Source organism: Mauremys reevesii, linkage group 12 (assembly GCF_016161935.1).
Source record: "Mauremys reevesii isolate NIE-2019 linkage group 12, ASM1616193v1, whole genome shotgun sequence".
Classification (NCBI taxonomy): domain Eukaryota; kingdom Metazoa; phylum Chordata; order Testudines; family Geoemydidae; genus Mauremys; species Mauremys reevesii.
In genome coordinates, this window is record NC_052634.1 from 16,417,305 (window position 1) to 16,434,869 (window position 17,565).

Genomic DNA, 17,565 nt, shown 5'->3' on the forward strand with positions numbered 1-17,565 from the left:
ATATAGTTCTTGTAATTGCTTTTCTTTTCTTTTTTTTTTTTTGGTCATAATGGTCCAGTATATCTTTGACTTAAAATAAAATCTTCAAATGAGAGTAAGTCCCATTTTAAAAAAGGGATATAGGAAGGTGTCCTGAGTTCCCTTCTGTGGACCCCTTCTGGGCTCTTAAGAACTGCAGGAGTCCATCCTCAGCCCTTCAGCAGGGCTTTCCCCAGTCACATGTCTGCATTCACCGCAGTATGTTTGACTAGATTTTTCACAGTGCAGTTAATTTAGCTCCATGTACATGCAAAGTAGATCCTTCAGTTCACACCATGAAACCTGATAAAAAGAAATCTGTGCACACTCAGTTTGATTTTTTTGAAAGGCTTATTGCTCTGTCAAATCAAATACAATCTTCTTAAGCATAGATGCCGACTCCATGGGTGTTCTGGGGCTGGAGCACCCACAGGAAAAAAAATAAAGGGTGCTCAGCACCCACTGGTGGGCCCCACTGATCACCTACCCCTCCCCCAGTGCCTCCTGCCCTCCGGCGGTCTCTGCCGATCAGCTCCTGCCCCCCAGCACCTCCCACCTGCCGAGGATCAGCTGTTCAGTAGCGAGCAGGAGGCACTGTCGTCTTAAGCACTGAAAGGCGCTAACTTACACTGAGGCCTGTTTTCAACTTTCAAACCACAGTTGTTTCAGCTGTTCAGAAAAAGATTGCAAGATTTTTTTCTTCAGTGGGAAGGATGTGTATTTTTCATTCTCCTTGTGAACTGCTAGGTCAAAGACACTAAGAAATTGACCTTTGTGCAGAAATTCTCAGCCAAAATGGAAGTTTCAGACAGCAACTGGTGACTGACAGGGGGTTAGAATGGAAACTGTTACATCATCTGAACTACAGTGGTTTCTTCTACTACTTCTATCTAACTTAAGATCTCTCTTTCTTGAAAATATTTCTGGTCTCTTCCTGAATGAAGTACATTTATTTCTGTCATGATGTTGTTGAAACATAATCAGATTTTAATTTTAAATAGATTTATCCTTTAATGTACTATTTTATTCTCTTTTCCAGTATATTACTTCAAGCAACAACAATACCCCCATCCAAGGATTTTATATCTATTACCGGCCAACTGACAGTGACAATGATAGTGATTACAAGAGAGATATTGTAGAAGGTATGATGTGGCGTATGCATTATCAGAGGCAGTATGCCAGATATTTGTTGGGGAAGACAGTCATGTAACCATAATGGCTGAGTTTACATAAAATCTGAACTACTTTACCCAAACAAATTCAGTCTAAATAATATATTCACTAGCAGTAGAGATCTTAACTTTTTAGCACCAAATTCTGCCCCACATGAATTTTTCTTCCATCCATAGTTCAAACTTAATAGATTTTAAATTCCACTTTTAAATTGTTCCAGTTGCATCATTGCAAGACCTAAATGAAGATGCGCTTAAACCAGTTTAGCCTAATCCACTAATTTACTAAAATAAAACTGGCATAAATGAGATTTAAACCAGTTTACCTACATCTAACAATTAGGGGTTTCCACTGGTGTAATTAAATGGCTTTTAGATTTAGTTTCACTGGTGTGAGTTTTCTAAGATAGATAAACCCGTAGTTCTTCTTCAAGTGATGGTTCCGATGTGTATTCCACATGTGGGTACATATGCACACCATGCACCCAAGTCTGGAATTTCTTCCAAGCAGCGTCCGTTGACCCACACATGCACAGTAACTCTTGTGCTCCTGACCGAGGGTATAAGAGGCAAAGCAGGTCAGTTCCTCTCCAGTTCCTTCTTACCACTGCATAGCCTGAGTCAGAATCGCATCCTCCTTTACTGTTGCAGAACCTGTAAAAATTTATACATTTATAAATAGTTTATCTCTCAGCCTAGAAACTCTAGTTAGTGTATAGTTTAGTTTAGTATAGAATAGAATACTCCCCCGCCACCCCTCCCTGGTTACGGGACTAGGTCCAGGGTCCATGGATTCAAGAACTGCGTCTCCTGCCCTCGCTCCTTCTCCATCAGCGACGAGTATCACTGGTGCCTGCACTGTCTGGGTGATGCACGTTTCTGCAAAGTGCAGTATCTGTAAATCCTTCCTACTCGGAACTAGAGACCCATGAGCTCTGACTGAATGTTCTTGATGGAAGAGGTTATGAGGCCCCACTCCAAACTGGGCCCGGGAGCCCCCGCTATACATCAGCCTCCACCAACCAGCAAAGCCCCTCCAAACATGACCCTTGGAGCAGAGCCCTTAACATCGAAGCCCAAGGACTCATCACACAAGGCTCCCCATGTGAGTAAGAGACACTTGCATGGGCATAAGAACGGATCCCTGCAGCAGACTGTCCAGAAAAAATGTGTTTCCTCCCCAAACTGGTCCAGGTAGGGTAAGGTGTTGCATATGGAACCCACGGAACCAGCTCAACCCGCAAGTTGGAGAGTAAGGTGCAGAAAAAGAGCAATCTGGCAGTGACAGCGATATTGGGGGTGGAAAGATAGTCACTTGCCAGTCCCATCAATGAATGCAAGTCCAGATTCATCGTTGCTACCACCTTGTCTATCCAAAGGCCACCTGGCTGCATCAGATGTAATGGGTCCTTCAGGTGTCAGCACTGGAACTTCTCGGACTCTGGGCTGTACGGAGACTTTTTTTTAACACTAGAGGATATCTTCTCCCCTGCTCACAATCTCCACTCCTTTCGGGCCCTGCCCACCTGACAGATATCCTTACTCCAGAGGAGGAGCTGTTACCATTGTCTCAAGAGAGGTCCCATCTCCATCCATCAGGCAGGAGCACTTCGGTACTGATAGTACCACTGCTACCAACAGAACCATCCTTGGAATCAGAGGATATAGCTGCACCGGTATCTCTGAGGTTACAGGAGCCCTGATGCATTATTATCCCTCCAGTTATGACCCACCCCCACCCCCCAGGGACCCTTGATATTGATTCCCATAGGGGCCTATGCATTTGGGGCCCTTGGGACCGCTATGGCAGGCGCCCTGGACACCTCTCAGGAGTCATTCCACTTCTCCTCCTCCCATCAGCTGCTGCCCTCAGTGTATGAGAAGGAAGAACCAGAACCGGTTCCAATGAGGGCCTCCTCATTTTCCCTGGAAGAGGCCATCACCCCTTCGTTGCCCTCTCCGCCGGATGACCATCAGCAACATCAGGAGTTGTGGCAAAGGATCACTAATGATCTCCAAATCCTGCTAGATGAGGTCCAGGGACCCTTAACATCGGCTCCTCGACATTTTTGCAACCACAGGAACCAACCAGGGTGGCCCTTCCAATCAATGAGGCCATATTAGAACTGGCCAGAGCAGTCTGGCACACACCAGCAATTTGTGCCCCTACGCTAAAAAGAGCCAAAAGATGTTTTTTGCTGACCAAAGGGGGCTGATTTCATGTTTTCCTATACCTGCTCCTAATTCATTGGTGGTACAGGTGGCTACAGAGAGAGAGAGCTCAGCCACACTAACAAAAAATCTATTCCGTCAGATAAAGGGTCAAAGACATTGGACCTCCTGGGTAGGAAGGTTTTCTCCTCTGCAGGCCTCCAATTTTGTTGAGATAATTACCAAGCTTTGTTAGCAAAATATGATTTTAACACCCGGACCAGGCTCATAGAATTTAAAGATAAAGTCCGCATGGAACACCAAACCCAGTCCCAGTCTTCTCTGGGTAAGGGGAGGTTGGTAGCAAAGGTGGCTTCCCAGGCTGCGGTAAATGCTGCAGGTATAGCATCCAGATCTTTGGCTACAAGACTGGTCATGTGAAAGGTTTCGTGGCTCCATTCTTCGGGCTTCCCAAGGGAGGGCCAACATACTATCCAAGACTTCCCTGTTCAGGAAATCCTGACCCAAAGCAGGAAGGATTCTACTAGGATTCTGCTACCTGGCTAAATGGCAGCGATTTTTGGCCTGGACACATCACCACCAGCATCCACTTGATACTGTAGGCATTCCAGTTATCCTAGACTGTCTTCTCTTCTTAAAGCCCTCAGTTCACTGCGAGTACACCTACCAGCAGTTAATGCCTTCCTCCTCCTGGTGCAAGGATGGTCTGTCTTCACACACTTGACCACAGTTGAATTTTTGAAGGTCTTGATCAGGACCTTCTCACCAGACATTAAACCTACGCCTCAATGGTACCGTAACCCTATCTTTTCAATACTCACAGGTCCACTCTTCAAACCTCTGGTGACATGTGCCATGACTTATCTGTCCACGAAGCCATCTTAGTAGCCATTACTTTGACAAGAAGGGTCAGTAAGCTGGGAGCCATGATGGCAGGCCCCTCCTTATACAGTATTGCACAAGGAGGTTTCCCTTTGGTTACATTCCAAATTCTTCCCAAGGTTGTCTCTGAGCTGCACATCAGTCAAGCAATACTTATCTGTTTCCTGCCCAAAACCCCACGCTTCTTCCAAGGAGAAGAGACTTCACTCCCTTGACATCAGGTACACCCTGGCATTCCACATGCTGAAAACCGAACCTGTTAGAAAATCTGAGACTCTCTGTTGCCTTGGCAGAAAGATCACGGGGACAAGTCATATCCTCACAGGTTTTGGGATGCATCTTAGAATGCTACAAAATAGCAAAGCTTCCCTCTCCTGGGCCTATCCCAGCTCGCTCCATACAGCACAACCTGCCTGCACAGCATCCTTATCGGGCAGTCCGCTGCAGCGCATCTGTGGAGTGGCAGCTTGGAGTTCCAGCCGTACTTTCACATCACACTATGCTCTAACTCAAGCAGCAATTGGCAGATGCAACCGCAGGAACAGCAGTACTACAAACATCTCTCCTACCAGTTTCCTTGCACCTTCCTCCAGTCAACATTGTCTGACAGTCACCCGTGTGTGGAATACATGTTGGGGCTATCACTCGAAGAAGAAATGGAGGTTACTTACTGTAACTGGAGGCTCTTTGAGATGTGTGGTCCCTATCTGTATTCCACTACTTGCCTTCATCCCCTCTGCTTTGGATCCAGTTGGATTGCAATAAGAGGAGGAACTGGAGAGGTGTTAACTCACACTGCCTTTTACCAGCTTGGTTAGGAGCACGAGGAGAGTTACTGTGCATGTTTGGGTCAACGGACACTGCTTCAAAGAAATTCTGGACTCTGGTGCATACCCATGTGTGCAATACAGATAGTGACCATGCATCTCGAAGAACCTCCAGTTACAGTAAGTAACATCCATTTGCTGTTGCAAATTGGAAAGCCCTCTCCAGTTACTTGTTAGTAGGTGCATAATTTTTTACTCTGTCTTATAAGGGAGCTTCTCTGAGTCCAAGATACTGCAACATTCAGTAAATGTTAGCTAATTTGACAGTTTAGCGTAATTCACGCTTTGCTGTTCGAACACATTGATAACAGATACTGTAAGCCAGTGGGTTATTTTGCTGGGAACTTTAGATCATCATTTTCATGGAAGAAGTAGTCACATTTTACATTTTTTAACACCCTCTTAATCATCTGGCCTAAATAAATGTAGCAGCCTCGTTCTGCCCCATTGAAGCTAATGGGTTTTTTGCCATTGACTTCAGTTGAGGCAGGACCAGGCCCTTATTTTTCAAATTCTTCCTCCTTTGGCTGTAGCCTGCACAATACTCGAAGGTGTGACATAAGCTTTTTCAGATTGTAGGACTGTTAGGGCTGGTCTACACTGGGGTGGGGGTGGGGGGGAATCGAGCTAAGATACGCAACTTCAGCTACGTGAATAGCATAGCTGAAGTCGAAGTATCTTAGATCGATTTACCTCTCATCCTCATGGCGCAGGATTGATGGCCATGGCTCCCCGTGTTGACTCCGCTACCGCCGTTTGCGCTGGTGGAGTTCCAGAGTCGACAGGAGCGCTTTCGGGGATCGATATATCGCGTCTAGATGAGACGCGATTTATCGATCTCGGAGAAATCGATCGCTACCCGCCAATACAGCGGGTAGTCTAGACTTACCCTTAAATATCTACTGTTGGTGCTCAGAGGGTCGCTTCAAAGCTTATGCAGTCAGTATCTTTTTCTGTAAACATATTTTTAGCCTTCTGTGACACAGAACTTGTGTGTATATGAATGTTGCGCACAGGGCAATTGTTTAAATGTGCCTCCACTGTGCTGTGAAATTTGCTTATTCCTGATTTTCAGGTTTATGCAAACTGAAATCTTTGTGGCAGTCTGCTCAGCTCAGCTGTCCCAGAGCCTGCAATTGAAATTCACATGGTAGCAACTTGAAACATTAAAGTTTTTTTTTTACCATGTTTCTGTAACATAGTGAAAGCTATTTTCAATTCAAATGTAACTCGATTCTTTTTTACATTAAAAAGTATAAAGAAGCATGTGATCCTTAACTTAAGTGCCAGGCCTTTTGGTTAACCCTTACACATGGCTACCGTTGGCCTTCACAGTCTTCCCTCTGTTGCTCTTGAATCAGTGTTTTGACAGAAGATTTTATCTTGCAAAGACTCTTTTACTGGTGGAAAAGCTGTTGTGATGGTTGTGTTAGTTAATGAGTTGCCTTAAGCTTTCATTAACATTTCCTGCTAAGTCTTGTCTTCTGAGACAGAGTCAAAGGCTTACAGAAGGTTTTTCCTCTGTAAAAGTTGCCGCAAGCTATTTTATAAAAATGTTTGTGTGTTTGCATCATATGGTTCTCCGGTATTTGTACCTTTCAGCAAAAGCAAAATTAAACCTGCCCTTTCCTGCTTAGATGGGCTGAATTTTTCCCTGTTGCCTCGATCTTGGAGATTGAATTTTAACCCTAAATGTAGTCTGATGTCAGTTGTTTAAATGTTTTCCCTTCCTAATGGTGCAGGGAGAGCACAGTTAAAGCGCCTGTACTGATTCCAGTTCCTCTAATGGTTTGAAGCAGAAACCTAAAACCTGGTATAGTAATTACTGAAAGGAATGTTTGGGGGTGGAGGAAGAGAGGAGACAGAAGTGAAAAGCCTTGGAAAAATGTGCTTTAGGAATAAGCCAATTCCAGCATCAACCAATATTTAAATACAAGTTGTTATTTGGGGCATCTATTCATTTTAGTGTGTGTGAACTGAGATCTGTGTTTCATAGGAGTTCACCACTTGGAGCACTGAAAGAAAGCAGTTTAAAAGAGCCTTCTTCATGTCATAGAGTGAAAAACACCCTCCCTTTTAGGGTATTTTTAGTGACACTGCAGTGGGAATTGTACTGCAGCTTTAATTCTGTTGCGTTAGAATGGAATCTTGATGGCACAGCCCTTCCAGCCAAGTGGGCTTTATTTTTTTAATTAATACTTAAATCAGTAGGTGGTATGACAGTTTCTTAGAAACAGTGGAAACAGTTCAAGGTGGTATTTTCCAAGAGGGATTAGAAGTGCTCAAACAGTTAATTAAACTCTCAAAAAAAGGGTCCCTGTTTATTAAAATTTGTCACAAGTCTGTGAAAGTAAAAACTGAGTGTGATTTATACTGAAGTGCTCTGGACTTCAGGAGGGTGTCTAAATGAAAGATTGGCTAGCAGCCAGAGTTAACAAAATCATTCTATTCGAAAAGCTTGCTTGGATTGGAGTCCATGCCACAAGAGACTGGGAGAGTGAGAAAGACAGGCCTGTTATCTCAGAGTGTTCCTTAGTATGTTTCACAAAGTATAAGTTAAATTATTTGTGGCTTCTATTAACTGAGATAGGAGAGGTCAGAACATCGACTTTAGCTGAATCCTTCCTGTGAAAATATTGGGTGACTTGAATTTTAACTGAGATCTCGCATTTATAGTCACTGAAGATCTCCCCGTACTCATGAAAGAGTCAAGGTATATCACAGCACTCTGGCCAAATTCTAATGTGAGAATAATTAAATTCTGTCTCCCTAAACTTCTCCTGTTTCAGTTTGATACAGTAGTCTGCCTCGCTACTGGCCATGAACATTGTATGTTGTTAATCAGCTGGCACATTCCGCCCTAGAGGCGTGCATGTGAATGATGGATGAAGAGATTCCTGCGTGTATATGTATGGTAGCTTGTAAAGTGCTTAAGAATCTTTCAGGATGGAAAGTGTCATTCCAAATGTAAGAAATCAAGATTAGTTTCTTTTAAATTAGAATTGTGTGTGTCAACCAGAATTTCCGTTTCATAGGAAATTCCATGATTTTTAAATTGATTTCATTCAGAACAGAACCAAAGAATTCTGATATTTCTGACAGAAAAACATTGCCTGAAGAGTTTCCATCAGCTCTGTTTAAAAGTACAAGATGTAATATTTTAAAGATACCGCTTTCTGTGCTCAGCAAGCAAAGCTGTGACAACCCAGCATCATACTTTTGCCCAATGAAAAGGGCATGACCCTATATTTTCTTCCATGACTTAGACATGTTCTCTCCCCCACACTCTCTCACCTGTCTCATATCAAACAAGAAAACAAATCTTATTTCATTTTTCTTTCTAGGAACAAAGCAGTGGCACTTGATAAGCCACCTGCAGCCAGAAACATCTTACGATATTAAAATGCAGTGCTATAATGAGGGAGGAGAAAGTGAGTACAGCAACGTAATGATGTGCGAGACGAAAGGTGAGTGGGGGCACTTTTGTTTATCCGAGGGCTGGTCTACACTGAGGGGAGGGGGGATTGATCTAAGATACGCAACTTCAGCTACGTGAATAGCATAGCTGAAGTCAAAGTATCTTAGCTCGATTTACCTCGGGTCCTCACGGCGCGGGATCGCCTCCCTGTGTTGACTCTGCTACCGCCGCTCACTCTGGTAGAGTTCTGGAGTCAACAGGAGCGAGTACGGGGATCGATATATTGCATCTAGATGAGATGTGATATATCGATCGATCGCTACCCGCCGATACGGCAGGTAGTCTGGACATACCCTGTGAGGTAATGTCAAATGTAAACCCTGATGAGAAAATTACCCCTTGATCCTCTAATCGCTGACCCTCTCATTTATTTTAAAAAGTTGATGGAGGATTGTTTTTATTTACTGTTGCTGAGGTTTTCTGACTGTATAGAGACCGATGCGTTTGTCTCCAGGAAAGACGGTTTGCAAAGATGTTTAGACCTATCGGATCTATTGACAGTCCCAGTTCATCCGATGTTGGTGGTCTTTCCTTAGGCAGACACCATCTTGCTGTGGCTTAGTTGGTTACTGGAGATAATATACTTCTGCCTACACTGTCTCTTTGGGACTTGTTCAAATTCTTAATTCATGAGTAAGTTGGCTGTCACTCACATCAGTTCTACCTGCCTCTGGCAAGAAGATAGGAATACTGTTCTCTGAAAATGTCAGCGTAATTATTTGCAAAAGAAATTAACGATCACAGTCACTTTGGTTTCTTAAGCAAATTAATCTTTAAAATCAAGTGGTGTTGCAGGGGGAATATGCTGACACTAAAAGCACAATATGTCTTCAAATGACTACATCTGAGAGGAGTCTACAAACGTGCACGTCACACTTACAGTGCAGTACCTATTACCTGACAGAGCACGGCTGAGAGCTGCAGTCTCTCAGACCACCTACATCTGGTGGAATATATCTACCCAGAGTCTGGCTTAGTTACTAACAGCTCAGTAATTCTTCAAGATTTTAAGACTATACCAGGGGGACAACCTGCTGTCAAACATTCATACTGACGTTTCCTTTAAGCGCTTGCAAAACCGTGCTCTGAAGTATCCCGAGCCTCTTTTTGCTAGAAGCTGGGAATGGGTGACAGAGGATGGATCACTTGATGATTACCTGTTCTGTTTGTTCCCTCTGGGGCACCTGGCATTGGCCGCTGTTGGAAGACAGGATGCTGGGCGAGAGGGACCATTGGTCTAACCTAGTATGGTCGTTCTTATGACCTCTTTCAGGACCAAATCAAGGCAATCTGTTGACACTGCACCAGCAGAGCTGTGATGAGATGGCAGGAGTGATCACCCTGTACACACAGGGTCTGTCCAGACTAGGAGGAAAAAAATATTTAAAAATCCTGTTAGCTATACACATTATAAAATCCTAATGTAGACCAGGCAGTCTGTATTGAAAATGTTTTAGCAGATCAAGGTGAATGTTGATGAGACTCTAGATGCTGAATGGGGCTTGTTTGGTCACAGAGGTAATTGGCATTCAAAAGCTAACTTGGTCTTACAGTTCTCTGTTAGATTCCCTAAGCATGAGCTAACCTTTAGCAAAACAAATTCCAATGCTATAAATACAATATTAAAAATGTTCAGTACAAACCCTCATTTAAAATCTTGGTTGTAATATTCACTGATGGAAAAATTTAGTCCTGCAAAATTAATTACCAGTAACTAATTCTTTACATTGTTTTTGGGGAACACAGAGTGGCTACAATTCAGTATGTATTTACTTAGTAGCCAGCAAATATATAGCTGGTGAAATGGTGCCTTTCACTTTAGTGCAGGTGTCATATTGATGTCGTCTTGAATTTTGTAAAATTTCTACCTGGTTGTTAATTCCTTGAAGAATGCAGTTTTGAAAACAGTAAAGGTTAGCAGGATTCACGTCAGATAGAAGCAGGGCATCTGGCGATGGTTAGTTGACAGAAATGCATATTGTGGTTTTTCCTGACCTCAGAAGTGGAAAGATTTGTATTCTTTCGGGTTGGAAGCTAGTGCAATTTCTAGCAATGCTTACGGTCAATTACTTGTTGAAGTATAACTTGACTTGGGCTAGGTCTACATGGAGGGGGTGTCGACCTAAGACGCACCTTCATCTACGCAACTAGCGTAGCTGAAGTCGGCATATCTTAGGGTCGATTTACCTGGCCGTGAGGACAGCGGCGAGTCGACCGCTGCCGCTCCCCTGTCGACGCCGCCTCCGCATCTCACCACGGTGGAGTTCTGGAGTCAACGGCAGAGCGATCGGGGATCAATTTTATCACGTCTACGCTAGACATGATAAATCAATCCCTGATAGATCGATCACTACCTGCCAATCCAGCGGGTAGTGTAGACATACCCCTAGATACATGGGATTATAGGTAGGTAGATAATAGGCATTTTCTAAGACAAATAGTTACCATCCAATGTTAGTTGACCTCATCAGCTAATGTAAAAATCTTGAGCTTAAAATTTTCTATCTACAAATCATTGGGATACTAAATTTAATGGTAGATATTTCCACTTCATAACTGTATAGTTGAATAACAGATAAACAAACGTGTAGAATAACATTTCTGCAGACTTCTCTTTCCAAGTTGGGTTCACAAGGCCATGTTTGTCTTCTGTATTTTAACCAGTGAAACGCACACCTGGAGCGTCAGAATATCCAGTGAAGGATCTGAGTACACCACCTAATTCTCCTGATCGTGCCGGTGGAGGCAATGCTGGCCCATCAAATGGCCCTGTTCGGAGCAGCGACATGCTATATCTGATAGTGGGCTGTGTCCTTGGAGTGATGGTCCTTATTCTGATAGTTTTCATTGCCATGTGTCTGTGGAAGAATCGCCAGCAAAACGCCATGCAGAGTAAGTTGTTATTGGTTTCCTCTCCTCCCAGCCCTAGTTTAATATGAAAAAATATGAGGGTAATGAAAATTAGATAATAAATATATAGCTTTTATATTGAATGCTCCGTACGGGAACAGTGTTATGATCAAACTGGTATTTGGTTAGTGATAGAAACTCTTCACGTATGTGGTGTTACTAAGGCACATGGAGTGAGGAAGGAATCTGTGAAAGTAGGAATATGTCTGTTTCTCTGCACTGAGTCCCATTCGAGGATTGAGGCATGTGTAGATTGCTGCAATGTGCTGCTGCACTGGTAAAGATGCCATTCTTTGGATAAGTTACTGAGGCCCTGATCTGGCAACATGCTTAGACATGTGCTTAACTTTAAGCATATTACTAGTCCCTTTGACTTCAATAGCAGTACTCCCATGCTTAGACTTAAGCATGTGCGTAAGTGTTTTTCTAGAAAGCGGTATAAAGCCTCTCTCTCTAATTTTTCCAGATCAAGTGAAAGATCCTGTGGCACTTTCTTTGAGGCTCATTGTAGTGCTGGCAAAAGGCTGTGGAGCAGCTGTTAATAAGCAGAAACCTGCCAGTTCCTGACTAGAAACACACAGTGAAGTACTATGGAATACTTAGCTTTTGTACGCTGCTCTAAACGATCCGCTTCTATTCCCAGCAAATACTCTGAGCGATCGGAGTCTTACATGACATTTTAAATAGCTCCCTCTGTTTCTGGTGCTTTAATTAGCTTTATTTGCACAGTCTGTGGTTGTTTAAATATGATCCATACTCCCCACCAGCAAACCCAAATTATGCAAAACTTCCTTTGAAACTGAGCAGGACCAGAATAAGCTAAATTGTCTCTGCCAGAGTTTTAAAGCCTGTTGATCATGCAAATGGGCCTGTTTTTACTGAGCAACATCTTTTGCTAAATTCTTTCCAGACCAAGAGGATTAGTATGTGGACATAGCTATTGTAGAGATGGAAAACATTTGCATATTAAGCACTTAGATGTTACAATTTATGGCTACTATAAAAACCCTGAAAAGGGGTAGATGAGTCACTTCTGTATCTCTGAAACACTCATCTGCCTTTGGTTTTAGGAGTATGATGAGAAATAAAATATTCTTTAATCATGCATTGAATACTTAGCAAAATTATGCTAACAAAGTGTTCTAACTTCCCCCCGTGGGTCTCCCTTTGCAGAGTATGACCCTCCTGGTTACCTCTACCAAGGTGCAGATATCAATGGGCAAATGGTCGAATACGCTGCTTTACCAGGCACAAGCCGCATCAATGGCAGCATACATGGGAACTTCATCAGCAATGGTACTCTCAGTAATGGCTGTCCACACCTCCATCACAAGGTTCCCAATGGAGTTAATGGGATCATGAATGGTGGCTTGAATGGAGGGACTGGCCTTTACTCGGGGCACACCAACTCTCTATCCAGGACACACGTGGATTACGAACATCCCCACCATTTAGTGAACGTAAGAGTGCTTTGATGCGTGTATGATGTAAGGGTCCTGATCTTGACCTTGGAATTTTATTCAAGGTGTAAAAGGAAGCTCCAGCTAGTCAAGTCAGTTGTGGAAATACTCAAGTTGTGCTGGAGCTAATAACTACTGGTTACCCTATCTTTGTGCCAGTGGAAGTAGCTGGGCTTGGTGTTTCTCATATTTTCATCTTCAGGGCTTTCCTGCGGCGATTAGGATTAGAGGCACCAATAACTCTATTTATTCTGGGGAGTCTCCTCTTACCCCTGTTTTTAGTCTGAGAGTTTTGAGACTCATGCAATGCTGGATTGAGATACTGTACTGTGTGTATATATAACGCTTCTCGGCCTTATGGCTAGGATCATGGGTATTTCTCTCTCTTTCTATCAAATAGATTTAATGATGGTTGCTGATTTTGCAGCTTCACGAATTGACTGTTCGCCCCCCCACACACACACCTACCTGTTTCAGATCTGTGATTTGTAAGCTGCGCTATTAATTTTACCACAGCGTGCACATAGCTGGGGTCTCATAAAAGAAAAGCCGCCCCTCCCCCCCAGTCTTGAAATACAACAACATAATAAGTCTGCCTTACTGAGTCCCTTATTTGCGACTTTTGAGACTAATTTCTTGAAGTAACAAAAACTGGTCTCAATCTGTGATCCAGCCTTCGTGTGCTGTGGAAAAATATTTAATTTTCTGAAACGTGTCCCATTTCCAAGAGCGAATAATGATTTCATTATTGTCTATGGAAACAGATGGGTTACATTCAAACCTACTCCACTTTTGTCGCTGGTCCTACTCAAAACTGTAAATGTTGCCCAGGAAAACTAAAGGAAACGTTCAAAAAGTCTATGTAATGAATGGGGAAAAAATGGAACAATTGTTTGCTTTAGTAATTGAACACAAGCACTTCATTTTATTCAACAGCAAATTGCCACTTACACAGTAGTTGCTACTTCAGATAACTCCAGGTTGAATGTAGACCATTCATCTCATCGCATGGTTTCCTTTTTGCGCCGCGGTTAAGTACCAAAGGTGCAGTTTTTCCTTTGCCTAAAACCAACCGTGGCCTAAAGATTTCTTATGTTGTAAAGCTATCTAACCACCATTAGCGATGAGGAGCCTCAAAAGCGTTGGTATTTTGGCTTAGATAAGCACACAGATGTTTCTCCAGATATCTGGGGGCTGCACGGACTGTAGATACTCTACGGACAGGCTTTCTTATGAACTCTGTGGCTGGGATTCCTCCTTCCAGGATAAGAAATGGAAATCACAGAGCAAGGCTTGCCCTAAGCTTATGTACGTGGTGTACAACCACGTAGGACCCTGTGTTCCAGGTGCACATAGGTGGGGCTGATCTTTAGATCCCTGCGCTGTTCTGTGTGGAGCAGGCCCATGAGATCTCCACGGGACGTACTGTTTCTAGAGGACTGCCCCTTGTAAATACCTGCCTTTCTTTTCATCTCCCCATTTGGAATGCCGTGGAAGATTGTTGAGCAAGGATGTCAGCAGCTGACTCCATTCCTGCACAGAACAAGTGAGACTTGCATGATCGCAATACAGATCCCCACTCTTACTGGCATCCCTCTTAATGCTCCAGTGTTTGGGAAGATGAAGAAAAGAGGCCTGGGGGAGAGACATGGTGTGAGAGGCCCCACAGGTCCCACACGTATGAGTGCACAGGTCTGCAAAATGTAGGACCTGACCTGGCGCAGAGGCATACGAAAATAAGAAATACTGGAGAAGAAGCAGTTATCCAACCTAACTCAAACTCAGAGTTTGAATTAGTTTTCCCACACTCGCTCCCCTTAAGAAAATGCAGAATTGTAACCCAACAGTACAGTACCATTTTCAAATGACTCACATCAGTGTCCGCCTAGTATTTAACAATGAGGTATGTGTTAATCTGGCCATTTTACTTGCTTGCAATGGGCCTGTTCGGCCAAAACCAACAACACAAAATCCCTCGCACCCCAGAGTCATTGCTGGCGAAGGAATGACCCCATCTGTAAAAATACAAAATGTTTCAAAAGTCTGTTTGGTGAAGTAAACTGATCTAATCGGAGTAATTACAGGAAAGTGGGATGGGTTTATGTTGTGACATCAGCCCTGAATATTTAACACCCTGTCACTCCAAACGGGGCACAGTTCTCTAATGAATAGGAATTTGCTTTCATGTCTGTCATCAGCGTTAAAAATAAACATATTTACAGTGTGCTTATTAAATTAAACCTGGACATATTGGACTGAAAATAAGCCAGGGAAATTACTACATACTTGTCTAAGCTACAGTTATTTACTTTTCTCTGACACAAATGCTGGCAGAAAACTCAACTAGACTTTGTATAATAGAAGCTCAGTATTCCCATGCCACATTACAAAACACAGATCTGAAGATTGATAAGGTGATTAAGATTCCTAATTAAATGAGAGGTCCTGGGGGTTAACGTACATTGTGCCCATTTATCATAGACTACATCTTGTATGCCTGTGTTGCAATTGATTTTTTGGGTTGCTTTTTTCCCCTTCTTCCTCCAGGGTGGTGGAGTGTACACAGCAGTGCCTCAGACCGACCCATCGGAGTGTATCAATTGCCGGAACTGTCGGAACAATAACAGGTAAGTTGGTTACACCTCTAATTCTTGGCATCCTCTTCAATGAGCTTTACAAACCACAATCTCTGCAGCACTGTTATGAGTGTAAATGCAGATGATCCCGTTTTACATATGGGAAGCAGAAGCTAAGAGGTGGTGCCGATAGCTGGCGAAAATTTTCCAACACAACTTAGATTCGTCAGTAAATGTCGCTTTGGTGAGTGAAATGTTTCACCATACCCGCTACATATTTAGCTAAACTTCCATTGAAACAGCAGTGTGCCCTGACACTCAGCCTCCTCCTCGCCTTCCCTTAGCTCCAGGGTGTGGAAAAGCAGATCAGCAAGCACACTGCCTCTACCTATTTCTTGTGCACAGAGAGACAAAGTCCCAGGGCACCCTTAGCTCTGGGGGACTAGCAGTGCCTTTCTGGCTCCCAGAGCTGCGGACTTGGTGAGGAGGCAGAGCTGCTGGGCTCAGCCCACTGGAAGGTTATTGTCAGTAAATGGCTGGAGCCAGGTCTCTGTGGCTGGCAGGCTCCCTGCAGTGGAACAACTTATTGAAATTCATGTTCTTGTCAGTTTCACAGCTGCCAGTTTCACATTTTGTTTCAGGAGCAGGGTATTTCAGTGTTTCTGAAAGGAACGTTTTGGGCATCTCTGGTTTGTCAGGAAAATTTTAGTAAATTTGTTTTTGTTCTGAATTTGGATGAAAACAATCGAAAACCCCAAACTTTCCAATTTCAGCCAACTCTGGTTGTGATTTAGCCAAGGACCTAGAGGAAGTCTGTGTGAATATATGTTTGACAGATGAGTCTCAAAGGTCATCAGCTGATGAACGAAGTATCAGAACCTAGATAGGATTGAATAAAGCCAGTATTAGACCCCTGGAGTTGCTGTTGCTCAAATCATTAACTAACCCTTGCTGGGTTTTATTGGGTTTGGGGTTAATGGGGAGGGTTGACCTTTGGTCTCAGATGTACATCTCTTTCGTTCAGTTTCATGCGACAGACCATTCTAAATTGAGCATAAAAAGGTTAGTTTGTCAGCTACCATTCACATTCTTACTGTCTGTTCTGTATTATGAATTTTCTGCCATCTTCTGAAATCCCCTGAGACCATTTATAAAACCAAAGCAAGTGCGTTGGGGTCACAGCATTCGGTCTTTATGGAATGCAGATTTGAAGCTCTTGAGGCATTTGGTAGAGGTTTGGCCAGCCTCACACTCTGGGCACGTCACAGCAGGAGAAAGGAGATTCCTTTAGAATTTGAGGTCCAGTTAGTGCCTCCTGTATTAAGGTTAGGTTGCGTTTTTCGCTTAAAGCAGAGATTTTATCCTTTTTTTCTGTGAAGAATGTGTCTTCCCCAAACTAACCTCACATCAGTGAGTAAAGAGTATTTGTTTTCAGGATTTTCAACTAAATCTTGATTTAGTTCGCTAAAATTAATTGAAAAAATGGGACCTTAGAATTCAGTATCTCACTTTTTTTTGGACCCTGTTCTGCTAGGAAATGGCTGACTTGTCGTTCAAACTCCCCATATTCTTAAAACTCATTGCCATCTACCTTCAAACATAGATTTGAAGAATTCAGGTGGTAATTATGCAAAGTTGATTTGTTTTTCCTAGAATTCCCGGTATAGTCGCTATTTTCCTTACTCAAAATGACAGTTTCCCATTACTTACCATGGGATTGAAGTTGTTCATACCCTCAGTAAAGAGAGCTACTAATTTACTCTCAGTGGGGAAGGGTTCCCCTAGTAAAGATGGCCACTGTTGGCCATTGTTAACTGGACTGAAGCCATAAATCCTCCTCTGGGAGGATGCGACCATCTCACTAAGGCTATATCTGCACTGCAGTTGTGAGGTGTAATTCCCGGTTAGGGTAGACAGACACACATTAGCTCTGCCTGAGCTACAATGCTAAAAACATAAGCATATCTGTGGTGGCCCAGGTGGCAGCTCAGACTAGCCACCTGAATACAGCCCCATTCAAGATCCTAGCTTCACCTCACATGTTATCAGCAACATTGGGCCTTCAGA

General features: G+C 43.2%; 1 protein-coding gene across 2 annotated transcripts in view; it reads left to right on the top strand.

Moving 5' to 3' along the window:
- CDON (cell adhesion associated, oncogene regulated) overlaps positions 1-17,565 on the top strand; it is a 91,497-nt gene that overhangs the window by 60,466 nt on the left and 13,466 nt on the right. For both annotated transcript variants that reach the window (XM_039496599.1, XM_039496601.1), the window contains exons 14-18: positions 1,058-1,163; positions 8,419-8,541; positions 11,217-11,444; positions 12,636-12,922; positions 15,470-15,549. In XM_039496599.1, coding sequence (XP_039352533.1) covers positions 1,058-1,163; positions 8,419-8,541; positions 11,217-11,444; positions 12,636-12,922; positions 15,470-15,549 — 824 coding nt within the window. The remainder of the gene's footprint in view (positions 1-1,057; positions 1,164-8,418; positions 8,542-11,216; positions 11,445-12,635; positions 12,923-15,469; positions 15,550-17,565) is intronic.